The 19,857-nt window shown below is 37.4% G+C and overlaps 2 protein-coding genes across 18 annotated transcripts in view; both read right to left on the reverse strand.

The window, feature by feature from the left end:
* The window catches only part of LOC108089717 (protein bunched, class 2/F/G isoform), a 117,799-nt gene that overhangs the window by 92,538 nt on the left and 5,404 nt on the right, over nucleotides 1-19,857 (reverse strand). Inside the window, exon 1 of one of the 17 annotated variants that reach the window (XM_017188065.2) lies at nucleotides 3,598-3,653. The exons of the other annotated variants lie outside the window; for them this stretch is intronic. The gene's annotated coding sequence lies outside the window, so the exon portion shown is untranslated. Of the gene's footprint in view, nucleotides 1-3,597; nucleotides 3,654-19,857 lie in introns of those variants that run through there. 17 annotated transcript variants of the gene reach the window in all.
* Nucleotides 13,590-15,678, reverse strand: LOC108089719 (cytosol aminopeptidase). The gene has a single exon (XM_017188086.2). It carries the CDS (start codon nucleotides 15,428-15,430, stop codon nucleotides 13,865-13,867), a length of 1,566 nt encoding a protein of 521 aa, XP_017043575.1. The 5' UTR covers nucleotides 15,431-15,678; the 3' UTR covers nucleotides 13,590-13,864.

Consider the following 19,857-nt stretch of genomic DNA (forward strand, 5'->3'; position numbering starts at 1 on the left):
CCTGCCATTATCGCCAGCCTTTTCAGGACTCCCCATCGAAGCACCAGTTGGTTAATAATTTATTTACAGTTAACATTTTATAAGCCCAGGACATCCACACACACACACACACACATACAAGTTGTGTGCGATTGAGACTCCTGGCTGCCATTTGATTTCACAAATATTTACAGTCAGCTTTTGCACTTTCATTTTTCCACCATTTCCTTGAAGGCATATGGAATTTCCGAAGGGTTTGGTTGGAAAAAATGAAACGTTACTTAGGAAGAAAATTTTTATTGAATAAAAAGAGTAATTACTACTGTCATATTGGTTATTACTTTTATTTCATATTTTATTTATTTAATCATTTTACTTAAGGATTTAAAGTTATAGTTTTTTATATTACATTTTTCACATTAAAGTATTAATGTTTTTTAACATTTTTTTTTGTTACTTGAATCCAAGATTAAGGTAATAATAACTAATTTCTTCGAAGCACTAGGTTTAAAATAATATTTATTTCTTTAAAGCACTGCTATCAGTTCAGTGTATCTGGCATTCGATGTGATTGATTTTCCTTTGCTATCTCGTTTCCTTGAATTCCTCTAGACACCTGATTTTATCCACTTTCCTCGTGACTTAGCCCGCTTTTCCGCCAACAAGCGCTGACAACTCTAGTGTGCCATTTGCCATTTCAGCGCTGATGGTAAGTGAAATATGCACAATTTCCGTTTACCATTTCACCCAGAGGGTGGAGAGAGTGGGAGATAGTGGAAGAGAGAGTTCGAGTAGGATATGAGGTAGCAATGTTGTTAGCAAATGTAAAATGCAGTTAACTCGATGTATGTGTATGTGTGTGCCATACATAAATGAATGAAAAGGGCATTCGGTTAACAGGATGTGCACGAAAAAAAGGGAGAAAAAAGAAGGCCACCCAAGAAGTAAGGCATTGCAACTGTAAAAGTTTCCATCAGTCGCATTCAATAGCCATTAAGGTGGCTTTTCCCACCCATTTTCACTACTTTGCCGACCCGTGAATGGAAGTGCACTTCTAATGGCCATTTGAAGCAGACAAAGTTATGCTCGACGTGTTTGTTATACTCGTATACTCCATACCAGTAAAGGACTTCTGGCCTGGCTTTTCCTTTATTTTCCAGCCCGAAAAGCTTTGGCGCAATATTCAACGCGAGTGTGGGAAAGTGAATGTGATTTGCATGGGTTTAACAAATTGAAGTTGTTGCGGATGGTGTTTTACAGTCGCGGTTGGCTTATCGCACTTGAAATTGTTGCCCGGGGAATTGGGAGGTGAAATTTTCCAACGTACATTGTGAAGTTTAATTTTAATTTTACGTATGTGGTAGATTATCCTTTATCTTTAATTTAAGCCAATTTTTCGTTCGTTTATTGCACATTTTTCAATTATACGGGTACATATATAGAGACAAACTTGGAATTAAACATTTATTTGTTTTATGAACCGTTCTGTGAATGCATTTTTTCTTCAGAAAACTTTCCCTTCCCCTCTAAACACTTCTCAGTGGTTTGTATTATTGTCATATTTCAATTCGTTTTGGCTTAGCCCCGCGAACTTTATTGGTCGAAGCCTTAAATGGCCCAGAAATTCATTTCATTGGTTTTGCTGCAAAGGAAAAGTGGAAACTTTGAAGGATTTCGCCTTCGGTGGCAAAGTTGCAAGTACATTTTTGCTTTTATGATGAACTTTTGACTGGCTGCCATCGTCTGGGTTGCTTTATTTATTTGTTTGTTTGTTTCTGCTGCGTTTCTTTTCGTAATATTTATTTTTTACTTTATGCGCATGAAGAAAAACTTTGGTTGTTTGCATTGTGCTGTTTGTTTTGTTTGTTCAGCGCTGTTCCGTTTCGCTTTTCTCTGTTTGTTCTGCTGGGAAATTGTCGGAAGAATAACCCAAGGCAACGCATTGAGCAGCAACAAAACGTTTCCCTGTCACGCATAAAATATTTCCATAAATTTCGCCCACTCATTGCATGCAACGTGACTTTAAGGAGAAGGAAACCTGCATCTTGTATGTGCATTTCAAAACATACAGTATTAACTTTTCATAAATTATTTTGACCAAATACAAAATTTCTCTTTATGCTTGTTTAATTTACTTGCAATTTGTTTTTAAACCTACCTCGATTTAAATTGCACCCATTGCATTCCGTTATGGGGTAAAAAATTTCAATCATTTTTTTCTAGCAAGTCAGTAACCACTGTACTGCAAAATTTCACAAAAGCATTTTTGGCAACAAGTTAAGTTTGTTTTTTGTTTTTACCCTGTTGTTTTCATGTTTGTTTTATGCTTTTTAATATGGCGACTGTGGTACTCGTAAATTTACGCTGCGAAATTGTTAGAAAGCCATGGAGAAAGGGAACATTTCTTGGAACTTGGCTAACACTTGTTCTTAGGGTGAACCCGCTGTGCCATTTGACAAGAAACCGAGTCACCCCAACAGAGAAAACTCTCTACCAGCAGCTTAACTCACTTTATGACAATTTCTGCCCTCTGATGCTGAGAAATTGTTGCTCGTCTTGTGTTGTTTAATGTTTCCCTAACCTTTGGCATTGAAGGGAAAAATGTTAGCGTGCTTTTTGGGGACCCCATACGAAGTTTTATGAGTGATTTAATGTGGGGGAAATTGTGCGAATATGGGATGTGTGAAATTGAATCGCAGAAAAGGGAAATTTAATATGGAAATTGGAAAAATTGCTTGACATTTTATGACACAAACGATACACGAGTTGCTTAGGGACTGTTGTCTTAAATGGAAATATTTGGAAATAACAATGGCAATAAATTTGAATTACATGTAATTTATTTGATTTGTTATAATGAATTTATATGGTAATCTTGAGATGTTCATAATGAAACAATAAATAAGATAGTTAACTTTTATTTACAACATTTTTTAAGATTTGGTTTTCTTGTTTACTTTATTTATCTTTAAAAGTTCCACATAACTTTACAACTTAGAACAAAACTATGTATTCTCCAACAATAAAGTTCCATTCTTTTTCTTTTTAAATATTCCCAATAAGACTTGTGACATTTTCTCGTTTTCGTTCTTTTTTTGTTTGCCTCACATTTGGCCATAAAGGAAATGAATCTTTTATTTTAACGCAGCTGATGCTGCAGGTTTATTCTGCTTCTTGAATGTTCTTGGTTTGATTTTTCCGTTTCTTGATTGGGGGGAGGTATTCACCCATGGGAATTGCAGCTGATTGGTTCTGTGCGAGGTTTGTTTTTCAGATTTTTTTCCGGTTGTTTATCTCTGCCACAAAACGAGGAAATCGAAAAGCAAACGAACAAAAAAAGATAAAAAAATTAAATTATCCTGGTGGGGGTATTTTAATTTGGAAATGTGGAGAAAAAGGAAATAGAAAAGGAAAACAGACAAACTTAAGCAATTTCCATGGAAAATTCCTGGCACCTGGCTGTGGATTTCTTTTCTAATTTAGCCGCAAATATTTACGAAGAGGAAAAGCGCGCGAATTTTTTGTGTGTTTGTTCTCAAACTTTGACCATTAAAAACATTTGTTTGCGCATCAAATTAAACGCGTTGGTAAGCCGAGAATCGTTTCGTTTTGTCTTACCATTATAATTGAGAGAGTGGCGGTATTTTTGCGAATAAGTGGGTGGGTGTTTTCCGCTTGCACTTACTCACAGCGTCGAAGTCTGCGGGTGTACTAAGTTGAGGGAAAGCGGTTTTTCCTCAGAGGCTGAGAGAGCGTATAACAGTTTGGGGTTCTCTTTTAGCCCCGGAAAATTCGCTCTTTCGCTCTCTGCTTTATCGTTAGCTTTGTTTACATTTACAAACTGCTGCGCAGGATTGAAACATAAAATTTGTTTGAATTTGTATGCAGTTGAAAATACTCTTACAATAGCGTTATAAAAAATTATTTATAATATTAAAATTGTTATTTATTTTATATAATAAAAAAAAAAAAAAAAAAAACATATTTATGAGTGAATAAAAACTACATCAAATAAATACGTTTTAAATAAAGAATCATTATAACTTTGTTTATAATTATACAAAATATATAAAAAGTTTAAAAATAAATAGAGAATATATATTTTTAAAAGGGTATTAATAACTTTTCCTTAATAATTTGGCTTCCATTTTCTTTACTTGATTTTTATTCGTAGTTGGTAGCTACAAGTTCCCCGGTGTTGTTGGTATTTTTGTAGGTTTTTGAGGTTTATCGCTTGGCGCATAAATCGTTTGTTGCCCGCAGCCAGTTGTTGCTGGTGTTGTTTTCCATGTCAATTGCTTGACCTTCAATTAATTGCTGTGCTCTGCTGCCTGACATTGAAACAATTAACGGTCTCTTCCGTTTTTCCAGTTTCCCATTTTTTTTTTTTTTTTTTTTTCGTTGATTGAGATGGAAAAGTGCATTCGAAGGACGAAGGAGAGGTGAGGGGGGCGTTGCTGTGGCGGTGGAAGCAATTAGTCTTTGTTCGGTGGATTGTTGCACTGACACCATTCGGTTCGTGATTTATATTGTGCAGGATGTCAAAGGACTGACAAAGACTTTGAGGGATTGCTCTAGCATACTTTTTAGAGCCAGTTTGGGCATAGAAAAAATAATGAAATTCGTTACGAAAAATTAAGTGATTTTAATTAATGAATATCTTTTTTTTGGCTTCCAGAATGCCCTTTTTTTCAATTTATTTTAAGGTACATTGTAGGCCAAAAAACCTTTGACTATTGAAATGGATGCTTTGAAGTGCTGACCTTTATTGGTAAAGGGTTGATTCAATTGATTACTCTTATTTAACTGACTGTGTATTTATTTTTTTGGCTGGTATTTAATGAGGTTGTCAAAGGTCATGACATTGTGGGTTTTAAAGTGATGGTATTAGACCAAACTAAGTATGTATGTTTTATAAGCATTTTGAGGTATACCAATCCAAAATCGGACATCATTTAAAGAAGTTATGGGCTGTCAAATGCTGATTTGAGAAAATTTTTTTATTTTACTAATTTTAAAAATAATCTTCAGTAAACAGAATCGAAATTAAGGTAGATTTCTGGGTGTATGCTATCTTTAAAGCAATCTTTGAAATTTAAATTTCGTTTCATAGGAGCTCTGATAACTTAAGGACATATTTCACTAGAAACCTTTTAAGCCATCGTCCTGCAAACAACATGCGGTTGGTCAAACATGCCAAAAAAGGTGGACAGCCGACGGCAACAACCAAAATGGGGACAACAAAAATGTTAAACGACAACCAAGGATGGAAATTTTTGGGCCATGGTAAGTGGGGGTGGCTAGAGGACCAACACATGTCACAATTTTGTGTAAAAAACGTCTTAAAAATGTCCAAGCTGCGCTCTCTGACAAATTTTTTTGGAGAACGCAGCACATAAATACGCTCGTAAACTCAAGGATTTTCGTAACGGTGTGCGTGTTTTCAAGTTTAGGATCCTTGAAAATATGCAAATATCCATTTACATGGAATCCAACACAGGGACATAAGTGATGACAATTTGGCAAACATGAGTGGGAATAACAAGCAACTTTAAATTTACATACCGGCATCAGATACCTTCTATGCATAAGTTTGAATATGATTAAGTTAAAAATTGTGTTTTTTTTCAATAGAAAATGCAAAGCCAACTGACGCTTAACCGCAATCGATCGATATAGAAATGGAAGACCGCAACGAATAAGGAATAATTAAAGGGAAATCCACTCGAAATTCCTTTTTAATTGAGTTGGCTGCAGCTGCGGCAGTTCATCATTAGAGAAAGAAATCCAAGCGAAAGAAAAGAGGGAAACGGGTGAAGAAATTTTTGAGCTGGATTAAGGGGGGAAATACAATTAGAAGGCCTGAAATGAGGGCTATCTTTGGGAGTGGATTGCAAGTAGGGTTTTAAATGAATCTTAGCGCTTTTTTTTGCATGTTATTAGATAATTATTGAGCAATAAAAATCAGTCAAGTTTTTTGAAAAATATTGTAATTAAGCACATTTATGATCAATAATGTGGAGTCGTGTTTTTAGGGAAGGACTTTGCGCCGTGCAGTCTCCAGGTCCAGGATCACGACTTAAAAAAAAAAAGCAACTGGGCTTTAAACTTAAAGGTACAGCGCACACCATGAATTAAACCATATTTAAAAAAAATTATTTTTCCATTAAAAAATTTTAGGTTAAAAAAAAATTTCAAAAATAACGATTTTTTTTTGACTCTGATTGTAAAAAAAACATGTTATAACAAACAAATACGAAAAACCGTTATATTCATGGTGTGGAGAATTTAATTTCAAACATAATGCAAAAAACCGCATTCGATTAAAATAAAATCTCTGACCTGTACATTGCACGGCGACTTTGAAAACACGACTTTTCAGGAGAAGCGTTTAAAGTTTACTTTTGTGCATGTCCGCCATATGACACACCCTCACTAAATTGCGTATAACTCTGAAAATAAGTACCGGACGGCTTTATGCTTTTAAAGGCTTACTCCCAGATATATTTGGAGTACATTAAGCCAAAAAAAATTTTTCGAAAAAAAAATTTTCTAATTGTATTTCCCCCTTAAGTGGATATGCTATGAATATTTCGTTTTTCCCCTTTTTTTTCCGAAAGGAAAATTGAGGAACGGTGAATGAGTCTTAAAATGAGGAACGGAATTCGCTAGGACTTTCAAAATATATAACTTTAAACTACAGCAGCATTTGGCTTTCATTCCGGATTTGATTAAATTAGTTTGCGCATAATGGTAAATGATAGAAATTTGACAGACTAATTGAAGGATTTCTTGGGAAACAGAGGGATGAGGAGATGTTCAAAAGAAAATACCTGCCTTATTATTCAATAGATTACAAAAAAGCCAATTTATAAAAAGCTAATTTTACAACCTAAACATATATGTATGAAAGGGAAATGAAGTAAATCAGATCCAAATTTAATTGACATTTATTTAAAAAATCTCTTCTGCTCAAATGCTTGCCTTTAATTAAATTATTTTGTTTCCACAATTCCGAATGGTGAACTCAAAGAAAACCGTCTACCACTTGTCTACTTTTTTGTCTCTATAGTTTGTAAACTAATATTTGCTTATTTTTGAAAAGCGAGGTAACAGAGAACAGGCAAGATATGAAATCAAATTATTGTTTTCTGTGGGCAGAGATTTGGTTTCATATTACTGCCGGCTAAAAGAGAGACAATATTTGGCCACAAAAGTTTGGACAATGTCAGATGGCCGCAGGCGCAAAATTTTAATTGGATCATCTGGAACAAAAGAAAAGAGCTTGTGCACAGGGTGTCCTATGTAAAGTATATATATTTCCCCTCCGCAACATAATGAGGCACATCAGGCTAACGACTTTTCCTCTGGCCGACAATAGATAACCCAGAGGTGGTGGAAAATCCTGGTTGGGGTGAAAGGCGCAACTTTGAAGTGTCATAAATGGCACAGCAGAAACGGCGAGAAAAACAACGACCTAACCATAGTAAACATCACGAAAATCTCCCTCGGGGTAACTCACGTTTCTGTTTTCACCAAAATGCGGCTAATTTTCACAACGACAATAACAGCAATGCGGCTGGAAAATGTAATGGAAAAGATGAACAAAAGTTCTGTGTACGTCACCTCGCTAAAATGAAGCCAATGGGCGGCCGAGGAAAAGGCAAAAAATAAACCAGAAAAGCTAGCTTTTCAGTTTGTAAACAAATGTGAATAAGTTTTGGCGAGCTTATTAGGATTTATCACATAGCCATTAGTCATAAAAACCTAATAAAATTCGCAGTTTTAAAACTCACATAAAAATTAAATTAATGTAGTAGTTGTTAAAATAAAAACCTGTCTGTAACAAACATAGGATAAAGGTCAAACAGAAAAGTTTGGAGATTTATGAATTTCTAATTTCAGTTTTTACATTAAATCAATGATAGGAAAATGGTCACAATTTCTATACCTTTTACTAACTGAACATATTTATTAAACACAGATGATTTTGATGTTTATTATAACTAATTCACTGCCTTAAAAAAAAATTTTTTTTTATAACAATTTGCAGTTTTTGTTAATATTTTAAAATCTTATCCGGGCTGAGTGCTCATGGTTTTTCTCAACCCAAAATTATTCATTTTATGTGAAGATAATGTATATCTGCAAAAATATAAGAAAATTATGCAAGCCAGAGAGCTCCTGTGGATTAAGTGCTCTGCAGTTTCAGACCCTAACTAGTCAAATTTATGGTCCATTGTTGGTCCCTCCTCCTGAAGTCAGAGGACGTTTTCAATTTGGCCGCCGGGGAAGGGGCAAGAATTCTCTGTCAAATTTAGCATGCCGGGGATGACTGGGAACTTTTTGTGCGACGGCTTCCTGTCTGGTCCTTGGACCGAGGAAAAGTCCGGCCGGGAGCAGCGTTGCATCCGGCGGAAACGATTGCGACATTTTTGCCAACTGCCATAAAATAGAACATCCTCGAGAGCGGCTTCAATTATGCAAAGAGATTTACCAGGACGCCATCCTCTGCGAAACGGTCATTTTCTTGGGATGAAAATTTGCATTTAATTTTCATTATTAATTATGCAATTATTCAGGAGCAGAGCAAATGTTGATTCTAGGCCAGATGTTTGCTCATTATAGGAGTACATAGAGGAACCTTTTGTAGTTTATCTTTTTTGAGGGCCCATTATGCCAATAAGCCAAATTGTTTATAGACCACATTTTGGGTCGAACGATGAAGCACTCTAAACAATGAGGGAACTCTCCTTGAAATCATTAATCACTTCACTGTGCCTGTCGTAAATATCTACCACACAGCACGCAAACAATGGCTCCCAACCGAATATTGAGTTGCAGGAAATTCCCGCAGAGAATTCACTCAGCTTATCGTTCGAGCAAAAGGAAATTTTCATTCCACTTCGATGATAAATTCAAAAGGCGTAAACCTACGTATTGATAAACCAATGGAGTCTCCACAAAGCACGTGCCCAACTATTTTCCCAATGGCCCCAGGCATATGGCGCCGAAATCAGTTAGGAAACAGTCCTGTTATTAATACGCCAATCAGCATAAGCAGCTGATGCGTTGATAATGCCCAAAGGCAGAAAACTGGGGGAAAACACCGAGGGGAGGAACTAATTCTCAGACCTCCGCAGTAGTCATAAATTTAGCCAGAGGCTAGAAAAAGTGTAGGAAAAATTACACAAAAGTGGAGGCGCAAATTGTTGAAAATACACTAAGAAAATATTAAGTATACGCAGTGCTTGTTGAGAAGCAAATTAAATGCTTTATAAACATGGCAAAGTTTCAAAATCTTTTCAGTACTAGAGTTAAAATATGTTCACTAATTTATATACAATGTTTTTTTAATTTAACATTTTAACATCTTGCTTTAAAGTATCTTAAAGTTACACAATTTTGTATAATCCATATTATATGCTAGTGTAGAGAGAATAGAGTAGTAGGACATGGGGGAAAACTATGTAGCCCGCCCAGCTTATCGCCAAAAGGAAATCAACAAGCAAAACTACTGGAAGGACAAGAGGAAAAAGCTGAAGAAACGAAGCGGAAGTGCTTGAAAAAAAAAAAAATATGTAAAGCCAAAAGAATGCCACTCTCTCTTTGCACAAAACACCCACGAACACACAAAAGGCCTTAAAGGAAGTGAAAGGAGCCAGAAGGAAAAGCCCGCGTTGTGGGTTTCCATGGGAAAAAGGACAAGAGGAGAGCCAGGATATGGCACAGTATGATAAATAACAGATGAGCAAGGGGTGTCAGCTTTGTTGCTCCACGTTGACTTAAGGGAAATGCGGGGTTCTAAGTAACAGGAGCGGGTAAATTGGGTTCCTTGCTTATTGAATGTACGACAGCGGAGCGTAAACTTGCAGGAGATCTAAAGCACGATGGCTGCCCAGGCGACACAAAAATTATCGAAATAATGATATTAATTATTTATTAAAAAAACCAAAATTAAAAAAAATTTAATATAAATTTTTCAGGAGTACCTTTAAAATACTCTTTAAATTCTATATATGTGTTCATAAAAATCAGTAGTTAAATAATAGACAACTATATATTTTAAACTAAATATTTAATTTTTGAACCAAATTTTAAATAATATTTTCTAAAAGGTAACCAAGTTTTTCTCGTAAACTCAACATTTGTCGCCTGGGAAAAACATACAAAAGTAAAATGAATAAAAAAGTACTCATGTCGAATAGTTCGGAGGACTTTTTTTGAGCTCCGTTGACAGTTGCAACTCTCGATAAAATTTCCCCAAATACATCGACTGTGGGGAGCGTCATGAATATTAAATTGCGATTATTGCCACTGGCAATGTGACGTCGTCTGACTTGGCGACGTTTGATGGCATTTGGGTTTGAGTTTTCCGGCATGTTTGGCCAGATGTTTCCATTGGTTGCCACAAACAAAGACCCCCCGAACAGTATCTCGATTTCGATGGCGACTCGATAAGCTTAATTAAGTCCACTTTAATTGAGTCGGTTATTAACTGAAACCTTTAAACTCTGTCAACTGCATTTGTGGATATGAAATCGATCCATAGTTGCCAGTCCCCCACATTTGTGTCTTTGTATCTCACTATTTGATTGATTGATGGCCTTCGGATGGGCGGGATTTTTGGGGGCGGAGAAGTGGGCGTGGGGCTGGGAAGTGGCAAAGTAAAAATTGGCTCGATGCTCTCTGCTTGATGTGATTGAGAATTTGATTTATTGGCAGCAAACTAAGTTTGGCCAACGTCAAAAGCAGCCAACTGAATGGAAGTTGACACTTTGCTTTTCGTCATGCAAAAATACACAGAGGAAAATAAAATATTGTATAGGGATAATATAAATAATTATGGGTGATTTATTGTGACTCTTTAAAAATAGATTAAATATTTATTATTAAGATTTTTATCTTTGATTTCATGATATAACTCTTTATCTTCTATATAAACACTTGAATATGAAAACATCAATGCTTCATAGGAAATTCAATCTAAAAGGTTATATAAATGCCAGATCCGTAAAGTCATCATTACATATCGATTCAAGCACAGTACAACACACGAACTCCCAAATCGAAATCCAGATTTAGATTTTATTTTTCGGATAAACTTTGCCTTAAGTAGAAAAAAATGTATCGAAATTTTTTGTACGTATTTCCGCTAATGGCAAATCGGTTGCGCTATACCGCTACCAAACAAATGGTCGTTCGCCAGGATGCCAACCAGGACCTCTTAAGCCGATGTCAGCCAGTTGAAGCAACTGGGAATAGCAGCCAAAGTTCCTGGGCCCTTCGACTACGTCAATTTGGAGTGCCAAGGACTGCATACTTTGTGAAGAATCCTCCAAGAAGCGGTGACAATTAGCCATGCTTTTAGAACAGTACAGAAAATTGGACGTTTCTACTTTTAAATCGAATTTTAATAATCGCTCTTTTCCAAAAAAATATATATGAATGCTTCTCCTAACGTAAACAAAATTTTCTTTTAATTTTTTTTGGACAAAGAATTTTGTTTGAATTTATATTCTTTTGTGGCGACTGTAAAGGCTCATGCATAAATTAATTGCAATCAATCTGCTAGTGAAGTGAAACCGAGTCGAAAACTTTGATCGAGTTATCAGAGTGCAGATATAAATTTTCCAAGACCAGCGGCAGATGTGTAAAACTTTTTCCTTGCACAATTAAAAGGAGAAGAGTAAGAAATTAAAAAGCTGTGAAAAAGAGTTGGCAAGAACAAATCAAATTAAAAAGTTACATGCACCCCACACATCCACACACTTCTCCAGACTCTTTCGATATGACCCCCTTTTGAAGTATTTTAACCCTGGCTAGACTGCCTCTTTTTCCACTCGTTTCCCAACATTTTCTCCGAGCCACTCATATGTGATGGGGAAATATCCTAAGCCCATTGTGTTCACTTGGCTTTTGTGGCTCAAGTTCGAAAGCGGCTTTGTCCTTTGGAGACTGTAATTGAATTTCGCCTTTTGTTGACAAACAAATTATTCTTGACTTAACCAGTGAGGTCATAAAAGAGTAAAGTAAATTATGTTAATTTTTCGTTGTACTCTTGGCACTTTTGCCCAATAAATGCGAATTTAATTCGGTTAACGTAAAATCCAATATATTTAATGGCAGCTCGCACATGGCAAACGAAATAAATTGAAAACATTGTGGGGCAGAACGTGTGGCCAGAAGCGAAGGACCAAGGACCAAGGACCAAAGACCAAGGATTTTCCATAAGCGAATATCTATAGATAAATGTTCGACGGTCACGTGTGAAGGCAGTAGCTGCTGGCCATCGGATAATGACGAAAATGGTTAATATCAGTTCGCCTGGAAAAATGCGAATATACATGCAGAAAAAAACTCACAAAAAGACAATCTCGAGAAAAGTGTCGTTCTTTTAGTACGCAAAAGTATGCTTGTGTAAACGGAAAAGTATTTTAATGAAATTTTAAATGCCAATCAATGGAAAATCGGTATAAGCCGAAAGAAAGAACACCGGATCTTTCTCTTTGCTTCGTTTTAATACTTCGTGGAGTACAACTACTTTTAATTGGCAATCCGAGACGCACATTAACCGATGGCCGCAATCCATTTTCCAGCAAAAAAAAGTAAGAAGCTTTCAATAAACTTTTCGCCAACTTGGAAACTTGTTCGTAGCTTGTGGCTTTTAAATTATATGGGAACCATTTTGGGAAAGGCAACCCGATTACCTGATGAACATTTTACGTCTACTTTATTGGTTATCATAAATTTACACTTAGAAAATCGTGCTACACAATTCGGTTAAAAAAAATAATTATAAAAATTACCGAAGTATAATAAATTCTTTTCTGTGTATTATTTTATTGCCTTTGCATATTCGTTAATTTATTTTTTTGGATATAATTTAAAATCTGTTTAAATGTTTTAACGTGTAGGCAACGAAAAAATAACCAGGGTTAACTTCCAACCCTTGTATGCAAGGACCACCTAATCCTTTTAGCAACCGCAGGATACGCATAAACTGGCACACATATCGCCGTTGCCATTGCCATTGCCTTGCTCTGTTATTTATGATAATTCAAAGTAATATCCCCGAGCAATTTCATCAACAAAGACACGGCTAAGGGCAAGGTGGCGAGCTCATGTGGAAATGCAAATATCCTTTTGCCAGCCAAGGATGCTCTCGAACCCTGAGGTCCTCGTTCCACACACAGCGGTGTGCTGAAGGAGGCCTTCGAAATGGCTGAAACGTGTCAAATGTGTGAAAATTGGGAAAATTTGTTTGCCTAATTGGGAGGGAATCGTGTGCTACGATAGCCATTACCCGCTTTTACGGTCTTTAACTTTAGCCTAAGGTGTGCTTTTTCGACTTTAATCAGAAGTGGATTTCATTAGTATGTAACTTTTGGAATTGAATTATCCCAAAAGAATAGAAAGCGCAGAGAAATTGGGTTGTATTAAATAAGAAAATATTTGTTAAAAACAACAAATATATCTTTTAAGCTTAAAAATTAGGAAATAAATATTTTTGCAAGCTACATATTATAAAAATAGATTTTAATATAACTAAACTGACAATTGCTTTACCTACATTCCATTTAAAATGAAACCTTTTTGTAGGAAACGAATCTTTTTTTAAAAAACTATATATTTTTATTTACACACATGTCATACACTCGATTTGGAAACAATGGACACTCAACAGACATCGAAGATAATTCGCCACTCCACAAGGACAGCTCACAAAACATTCTAAATGGGGAGCAGGTGCCGCACCCACGTTGCGTGAATATACCGACATGTATCTCATCTCATAAAACCATCTTTGCAATGCCAGGCACTGGCGTGCAATTCGATTCGATTCGACTCAGATCGGATTCCGCCGACTTGCCATCCGAATCCTTCACTTTGGATCGGCGGGACAGGCCATTTGGTAGAGGAACTGCACCAGGGTGCGAGTGGGTCGGCCCGTCATGTATTTGCTGGTGAGGTAGGGTATCAGTCCGAACTTCGTCAGCATGCCAGTGCCTCGGGTGTCCAGATGGGCCCAATCCACGCAGGGAACCAGTTCGTGAAGCACAGCTGCCGCCAAACAGGAACTGGCCAATCCCCGACCGTCATTACTCATATCGTAGCCCATCTCATCGGTGACCTGTTTCTTGTAGTAGTTCCACAACGGCAATCGCCAGACTCGATCGCCGGTCAGAGCACCCGCCGACTGGAATTGCTTCCAAATGTAGTGGGAATTCGAGAATATTCCCGAGGCACCGCCGCCAAAAGCCTTCTTAACACCTTCACCCAAGGTGGCCACGTCCACAACCAAGCGGGGTTTATATGTGGTCTGGCCGTAGAGCAATGGATCCGCCATCACAACCACGCCGGCCTTGTCCAGATCCCTTACAGCCATGGATTTGGAATTCATCAGGGTGACAACATCGCCCGGCTTGCAGGCCATGCCCGATGGCATATTCTCGCACAACGGAATAATGCAGCAGACATTGATGGGCAGGGACAATGCCGCACAACATCGCATCATGGCCACACAGGATGCCGCACCCGACATGCAAGCCCGATACTCATCCATGCCCTGGCATGGCCTCAGGTTTATGGCACCCGAATTAAAGGTTATTCCCTTGCCCAGGAATAAAACCGGTTTATCCTCGGGACTCGTGCCGCAATAGGTGATCTCCATCAGAACGGGCGGTTCGCAACTGCCCTTGGCAATCATGAGGAAGGAGTGAAGGCGCTGCTGCTCGATCCATTCCATGGTGCGGATCTCCACAGTGATGCCGCACGGACACAGGGCATCCACGGTCGCCTGGGCGAACAGAGTGGGCGTCATGCAGCAGGCGGGCGTTTGGCACATCCTGCGAGCCAAGTTCTGCGCCTCCGCCTTGAAGACGCCCCGGGTCCAACTATCGTAGTCGGGCGATTCGTAGAGCTCCAGTTTGGGAATGTGAGGGCCCTTCCTCTTCGAGTTCATGTCACAATACCGCCAAATGGCGAGAACGGCACCTTCGGCCGCCTGTTCCGCATAATCCATGCCATCCACAAAGACCTCTGATACGCCAATTTCTTGAAGAGATCGCGCTCCGATTCCAGCTGCCACACGAACATTCTCCATGCCCTCGTCCAGCATTTCCAGTTCGTTGAAGCCAATGCCCTCGAGACCGACGCCAACCACCGCCAAACTCTTGAATTCGGGATCAACGTTGTTGAACACCTTGCCCCTTCCCAGATGGCCAGTGATTTTCGTTTCGCAAATCAGCTCGTTCAGCTTGCCGTGCAGACGATCGTTGATCTTTTCGCCAGCTGGCGTTAGTTTGGGGTCCTTGTCGCCCTCCTTCTGGTAAAGACCAACCACCAGACCCCTGGAAACCTTGCTTTCGCCGCAGGAATTGCGAATTTGAATAACATTCGGCAGGCGTTGCTGGGCCACAAGCTTCAGAACATTTCGCATCTTGTTCATCTTGGGAGCTCTTTGGAAACTATATCTATATAGATGCCTGTTCGGACCGATTTAAATGCGACTGCGAATTTCGTTTGCACCGAAAATCGTAAATTGGGTTTTTTGAGTATCTATCGTATTAAAAACACGAAATTGAAACACGATGCACTAAAAACAACAAATAATTTTGAAGAAAAAAAATTATGTTTTTTTCTATTTTTCACAAGAGCTGGACTAGCTACACAACACTTTCAAAGCACGAAGTAAACTGAGATTCGGATGAGATTCCATCAGGAAAAAAGAATATACTGTCGGAAATTTGGTTCTAGGGCTGCTGTGTCGTTAGTCACATTAGATTTTATTTAGTTGGTCTTAAAACCCAAATAGCTTATAATATCCTTAATATTTTTCTTATAAACCTCAATATTATAAATTATTCTTGAACAATATGTGCGATTTTTGTGCTTAAATATTACTTTCGCTTTCTCATATAATTAAAACCAATATTTATCTTATTATTTAACTGGCCGAAAGGATTTACTACCTTCGCTGAATATTCATTCCGTACCATTATGATAATTCCACTTATTATTCAAGTGAGGTGAATCCAACTGACATCTGCTTCCTGAGTTATGCTCGACCACATTGCATAATTAAAGGTAAAACTAATGGAGTCCAAATGGGATGAGCGACTAATTAAACCCGAAACTTAACCCGTCTGTTAATTTATGCAAATGTTCTGCGATGATTATCTGGTTGATTAACGAAGTGAATTCGAATCCCATTTTAGTTGCGTTCACGCAACATTGACAGCTGTTGCGTTAATAAACTGGCTAACAAAAATATAACAAGTGAACAGTAACACAGATTTTACCTCCACAATTAAGTAAAACAACTGGAGACTAATTGGGTTTATTTTAAATTATAACTAAATACTTTATATCTAAATGGTCGAAATTTGATTATATTTATGAGGAATTTGTTTACACGACCCTCTACGTTATTAATTGGGTTTATTTTAAATTATAACTAAATACTTTATATCTAAATGGTCGAAATTTGATTATATTTATGAGGAATTTGTTTACACGACCCTCTACGTTATTTTAAGAAGCCCATAAATTTCGTTAAACCAGGTTAAAGTCACCAAGAAAATCCCGACAAACCTTTTCCATAATCGAATGAGAAAAGTTTTGAAAACACTTTTGACGCTTCCTCGGAATCTTAAGCGGTTCACATAACTGTGACCCAAAACAAGAAGATACAACAAAATGTATCTGTATCTCTAAGTCTAACACAGTTTCCCCTTAAAGTTTCCCGAATATTTGTTGTTTCTGTTTCTGTTTCGCCTTCACAGTTGTGTTGGCATTTTGAAGAACTTTTCGGCTTTAGTGAATCTGCAGGATGCCTCTTCGCCGGAATGGTTCCGTCATAAAATGGTGTTGATGATGTCTGTCTGAGTGTGTGGGTCCTTATGTGAAACCAGTATGTGTGTACATAGGAGGTATTTCTGTGTTAGTGTTGACAACATTTGCTGCCAACAATTTCATTACCGCCACATTTAAAGTTTTGCCAAGCACACATTGAAAATGAGACAGCTGAAGATACATTGCCGCCTAGATGAAGGATACTGAAAAAAAATATTTCTTTTTAATTAGGAGAAACTCTAACATGTTTAAACGAATTGTGTGTGGCTTATATGGGTGGTGCTTATTATTCTTAATACTGTTTGGATTTTGAAATTAAATGCATTATGCTATTGCTATTGCATTAAGCATTGCTGTCACTTGTACACAATATTTTTTTTCTTTCCAATTTTTGCTGTAATTAGTTAGGAATTATAAGAATGTTAATTTTTTTTCCTCAGTGAACATGTATGTTCTGGCAAAAACTCGCGTTCAACTCTCGCTTATGACTAAGCCCGGCAGTCGGTGCTGTTTCTATTTGTTCAGCAGTCAGGCCATCCATATCCTTTACCCCCTGAACTGAACTCTGCCCTCGGAAATCCACTGGAGAGCCTGAGCTCGTTATAAATGGAAAACTTTTGCTGCTTTCTCAAGTGGTTTTTCTCTCTTATTTTGCTGCCGTTTTTTTTTTTTCTATTTCGCCGGACTGTTTTTGGCTGTTGCTTTCAGCTTTGCAGTTCACATTTGATTCGGAAAAGTTTTTTGCGCTTGTTTATTTTACTTTTTAATGAGAGAGACATGTTGAGGAATCGAGATCGCATGTCCATGGTATTTGACGATTAGCCATGTGAAATGGTTGGTCAAGTTACGAACTTCCACGGCAGGCACAACTTTTTCTACCCCTATATATATTTGGATGATTTTCATGCCGGAAAAAGTTCTCGGAAAAGTTTCGAAACGAATGGCAGTGCAGCGGGTGTGGAAATTTGTCAAGTGGCAATTTCAACCGGTGGCAAGTGTCTGTGCAACAGTTGAACTCACATTCCACTCAACGGAGCGAGAGGTAGGATGATACCTACTTGTCTGCCAGTCTGCATAATATTGATTTCCCCGACCAAATCTATCTATTTTTTGCATGTCCCCTGGCAGGACTTATGCACTTATCCTTCGGTTCGATTCTAGTCCTTTGGCAATCCTCAATCTCGTTCTCCAGTGGCTGACTGGATAACACAGAGTTTGAGTGTTTTTAATTTCTACTTTCCTTTGCGAGGCATCAGGATAAATGGGATAGTGGGGATATCGAAAGTCACTGAAGGACCCATCATCTGGCATTTGGAACACTGGTCCTCTACATCTTTTTTTTCTTGCTGCCCTTCTGGCCATTTGCATTCATTTGTTTGCTATTGAATGTGGAGCAATTCTTGTTTGCCTTTTTATTGAAAGTTGCAATCAAATGATTGCAGTATATGTCAGTGGCATCGACCAGCATTTTATTTCTTTTTCATGTATATATTTTTTGTGCCCCAATTTTGCGGCTTTTTTCGCATCTGCATTTATTGGTTAGATTTTTTCTGTTGACGGCTTTGTTAGTCAACTGACAAAAGCAGGTCACAGATTTGTTGTAAACTTGAAAATTGTAAGCCAATTTTTCGGTTACCTAAAAGTTCATGTTAGATAATGTCATTCTGATTTGAGCTCTTTTTAAAAATTGTTTTAACTTTATGAAGAAATAAATTACGGACAATCCATATTAATTAATAAATCCCTTATTTTTATAAGGAACATTTTAGAAATAATTTTAATATTAAAAAAAATTCTATTACTTCAAATATGCAGTCTCATTCACTTTATCCCAATTCCCTTCTAATTGCTTAATAAATCGGTCAAATAAACTCACTTCTGAACTGGTTAGTCCGAGTTTGCTAAAACTTTTTCCCTTTTTATCTCGCTTGACTAAAGTTGGCAAATTCCAAGCAAGTATATAAATAATTGAGTTATTTGAAGGGGAGGGTGTAGGAAATTGGCAGAAACGAAATGTTCTCATCACTTAAATTGAAGGCAAATATGTAGTTGGATTTGCCCCATCTGATTTTCCGTCAGAGCCAAATTGAAAAGTTGCAGCTTTCGAACGAATTTGCAAGAGTTTCATTGGGGCAAAAAAAAAAGGTTGCAAAAATGGCAGCAGAAGCCAAGGCAAAATCCTGGCTAACACATGGGTGTGTGTTAGTCACCGTAAGCTGCAGCTTAGTGGGCCAAAAGGGATGATTTCCCTCGTTTCCCTTTGGCAGGCAATCAAAAAGTCAATCTTCCCCTGCATGCAACTGATTTTTTAATTGTCGATTAAAGTTAATTGAAAATCATCATTAGCCTGATTGATTGAGACAACGGCTGTCGCATATTTTCCTTTCATTTCCGTAGCGTTTATCAATTTGCACTGTTCTGGCATAAGCCGATTATGGCCAAGGCCAAAATGAAAGCAGGCAATATGCCTTAGAAATTTGGCTTGGCCACACGATAGCCCTAAGAAAAATGGCCCATCAGGAAAATCTACTTGTCAGCAGCTTTTCAAAAAGACAGTCTGCCAAGGGACGGCAAACTCGGAGATTGACTGAGCCAAAAAATGGGTCTAATTAATTTAAGGAGCTTTGACAATCAGCATCTGTTTGTCTCGCCCTTGGGGGAAAACTACCATGGAATATTTAAATCTGTATATAACAGATATAATGTAATACAACTCAAATAAAATATAGATTTTTATTAAAATAAAAAACAAAGTTTTACCGAACTATTTTTACAGTTTATTTCATACTTTTTTGTTTTTGGCCTTGTATAATAAATTTTGTTTAGTATTCATTTTTTCATTGTCTTATTTTATGAGTCAATCATCTCTCTTTTATTACGTTGTTTTTTGTGTGTCTGTCTAATGAAAGTTCAAAAGAATGCAATATGTAAAACTTAGTGTCGGTAAGCGGAAAGTCTGTCATTCTGACAGTGCAGCGGAAAACGCGCTGACATTTATTAATGTTAACGCATCAACAACAT

The sequence above is a fragment of the Drosophila ficusphila genome, unplaced genomic scaffold (assembly GCF_018152265.1).
Source record: "Drosophila ficusphila isolate 14025-0441.05 unplaced genomic scaffold, ASM1815226v1 contig_106, whole genome shotgun sequence".
In the NCBI taxonomy this organism is placed as follows: Eukaryota; Metazoa; Arthropoda; class Insecta; order Diptera; family Drosophilidae; genus Drosophila; species Drosophila ficusphila.

Coding starts and splice junctions, on each gene's coding strand:
- LOC108089719 (XM_017188086.2), bottom strand. CDS start 15,430: ATGAACAAGATGCGAAATGTTCTGAAGCTTGTGGCCCAGCAACGCCTG.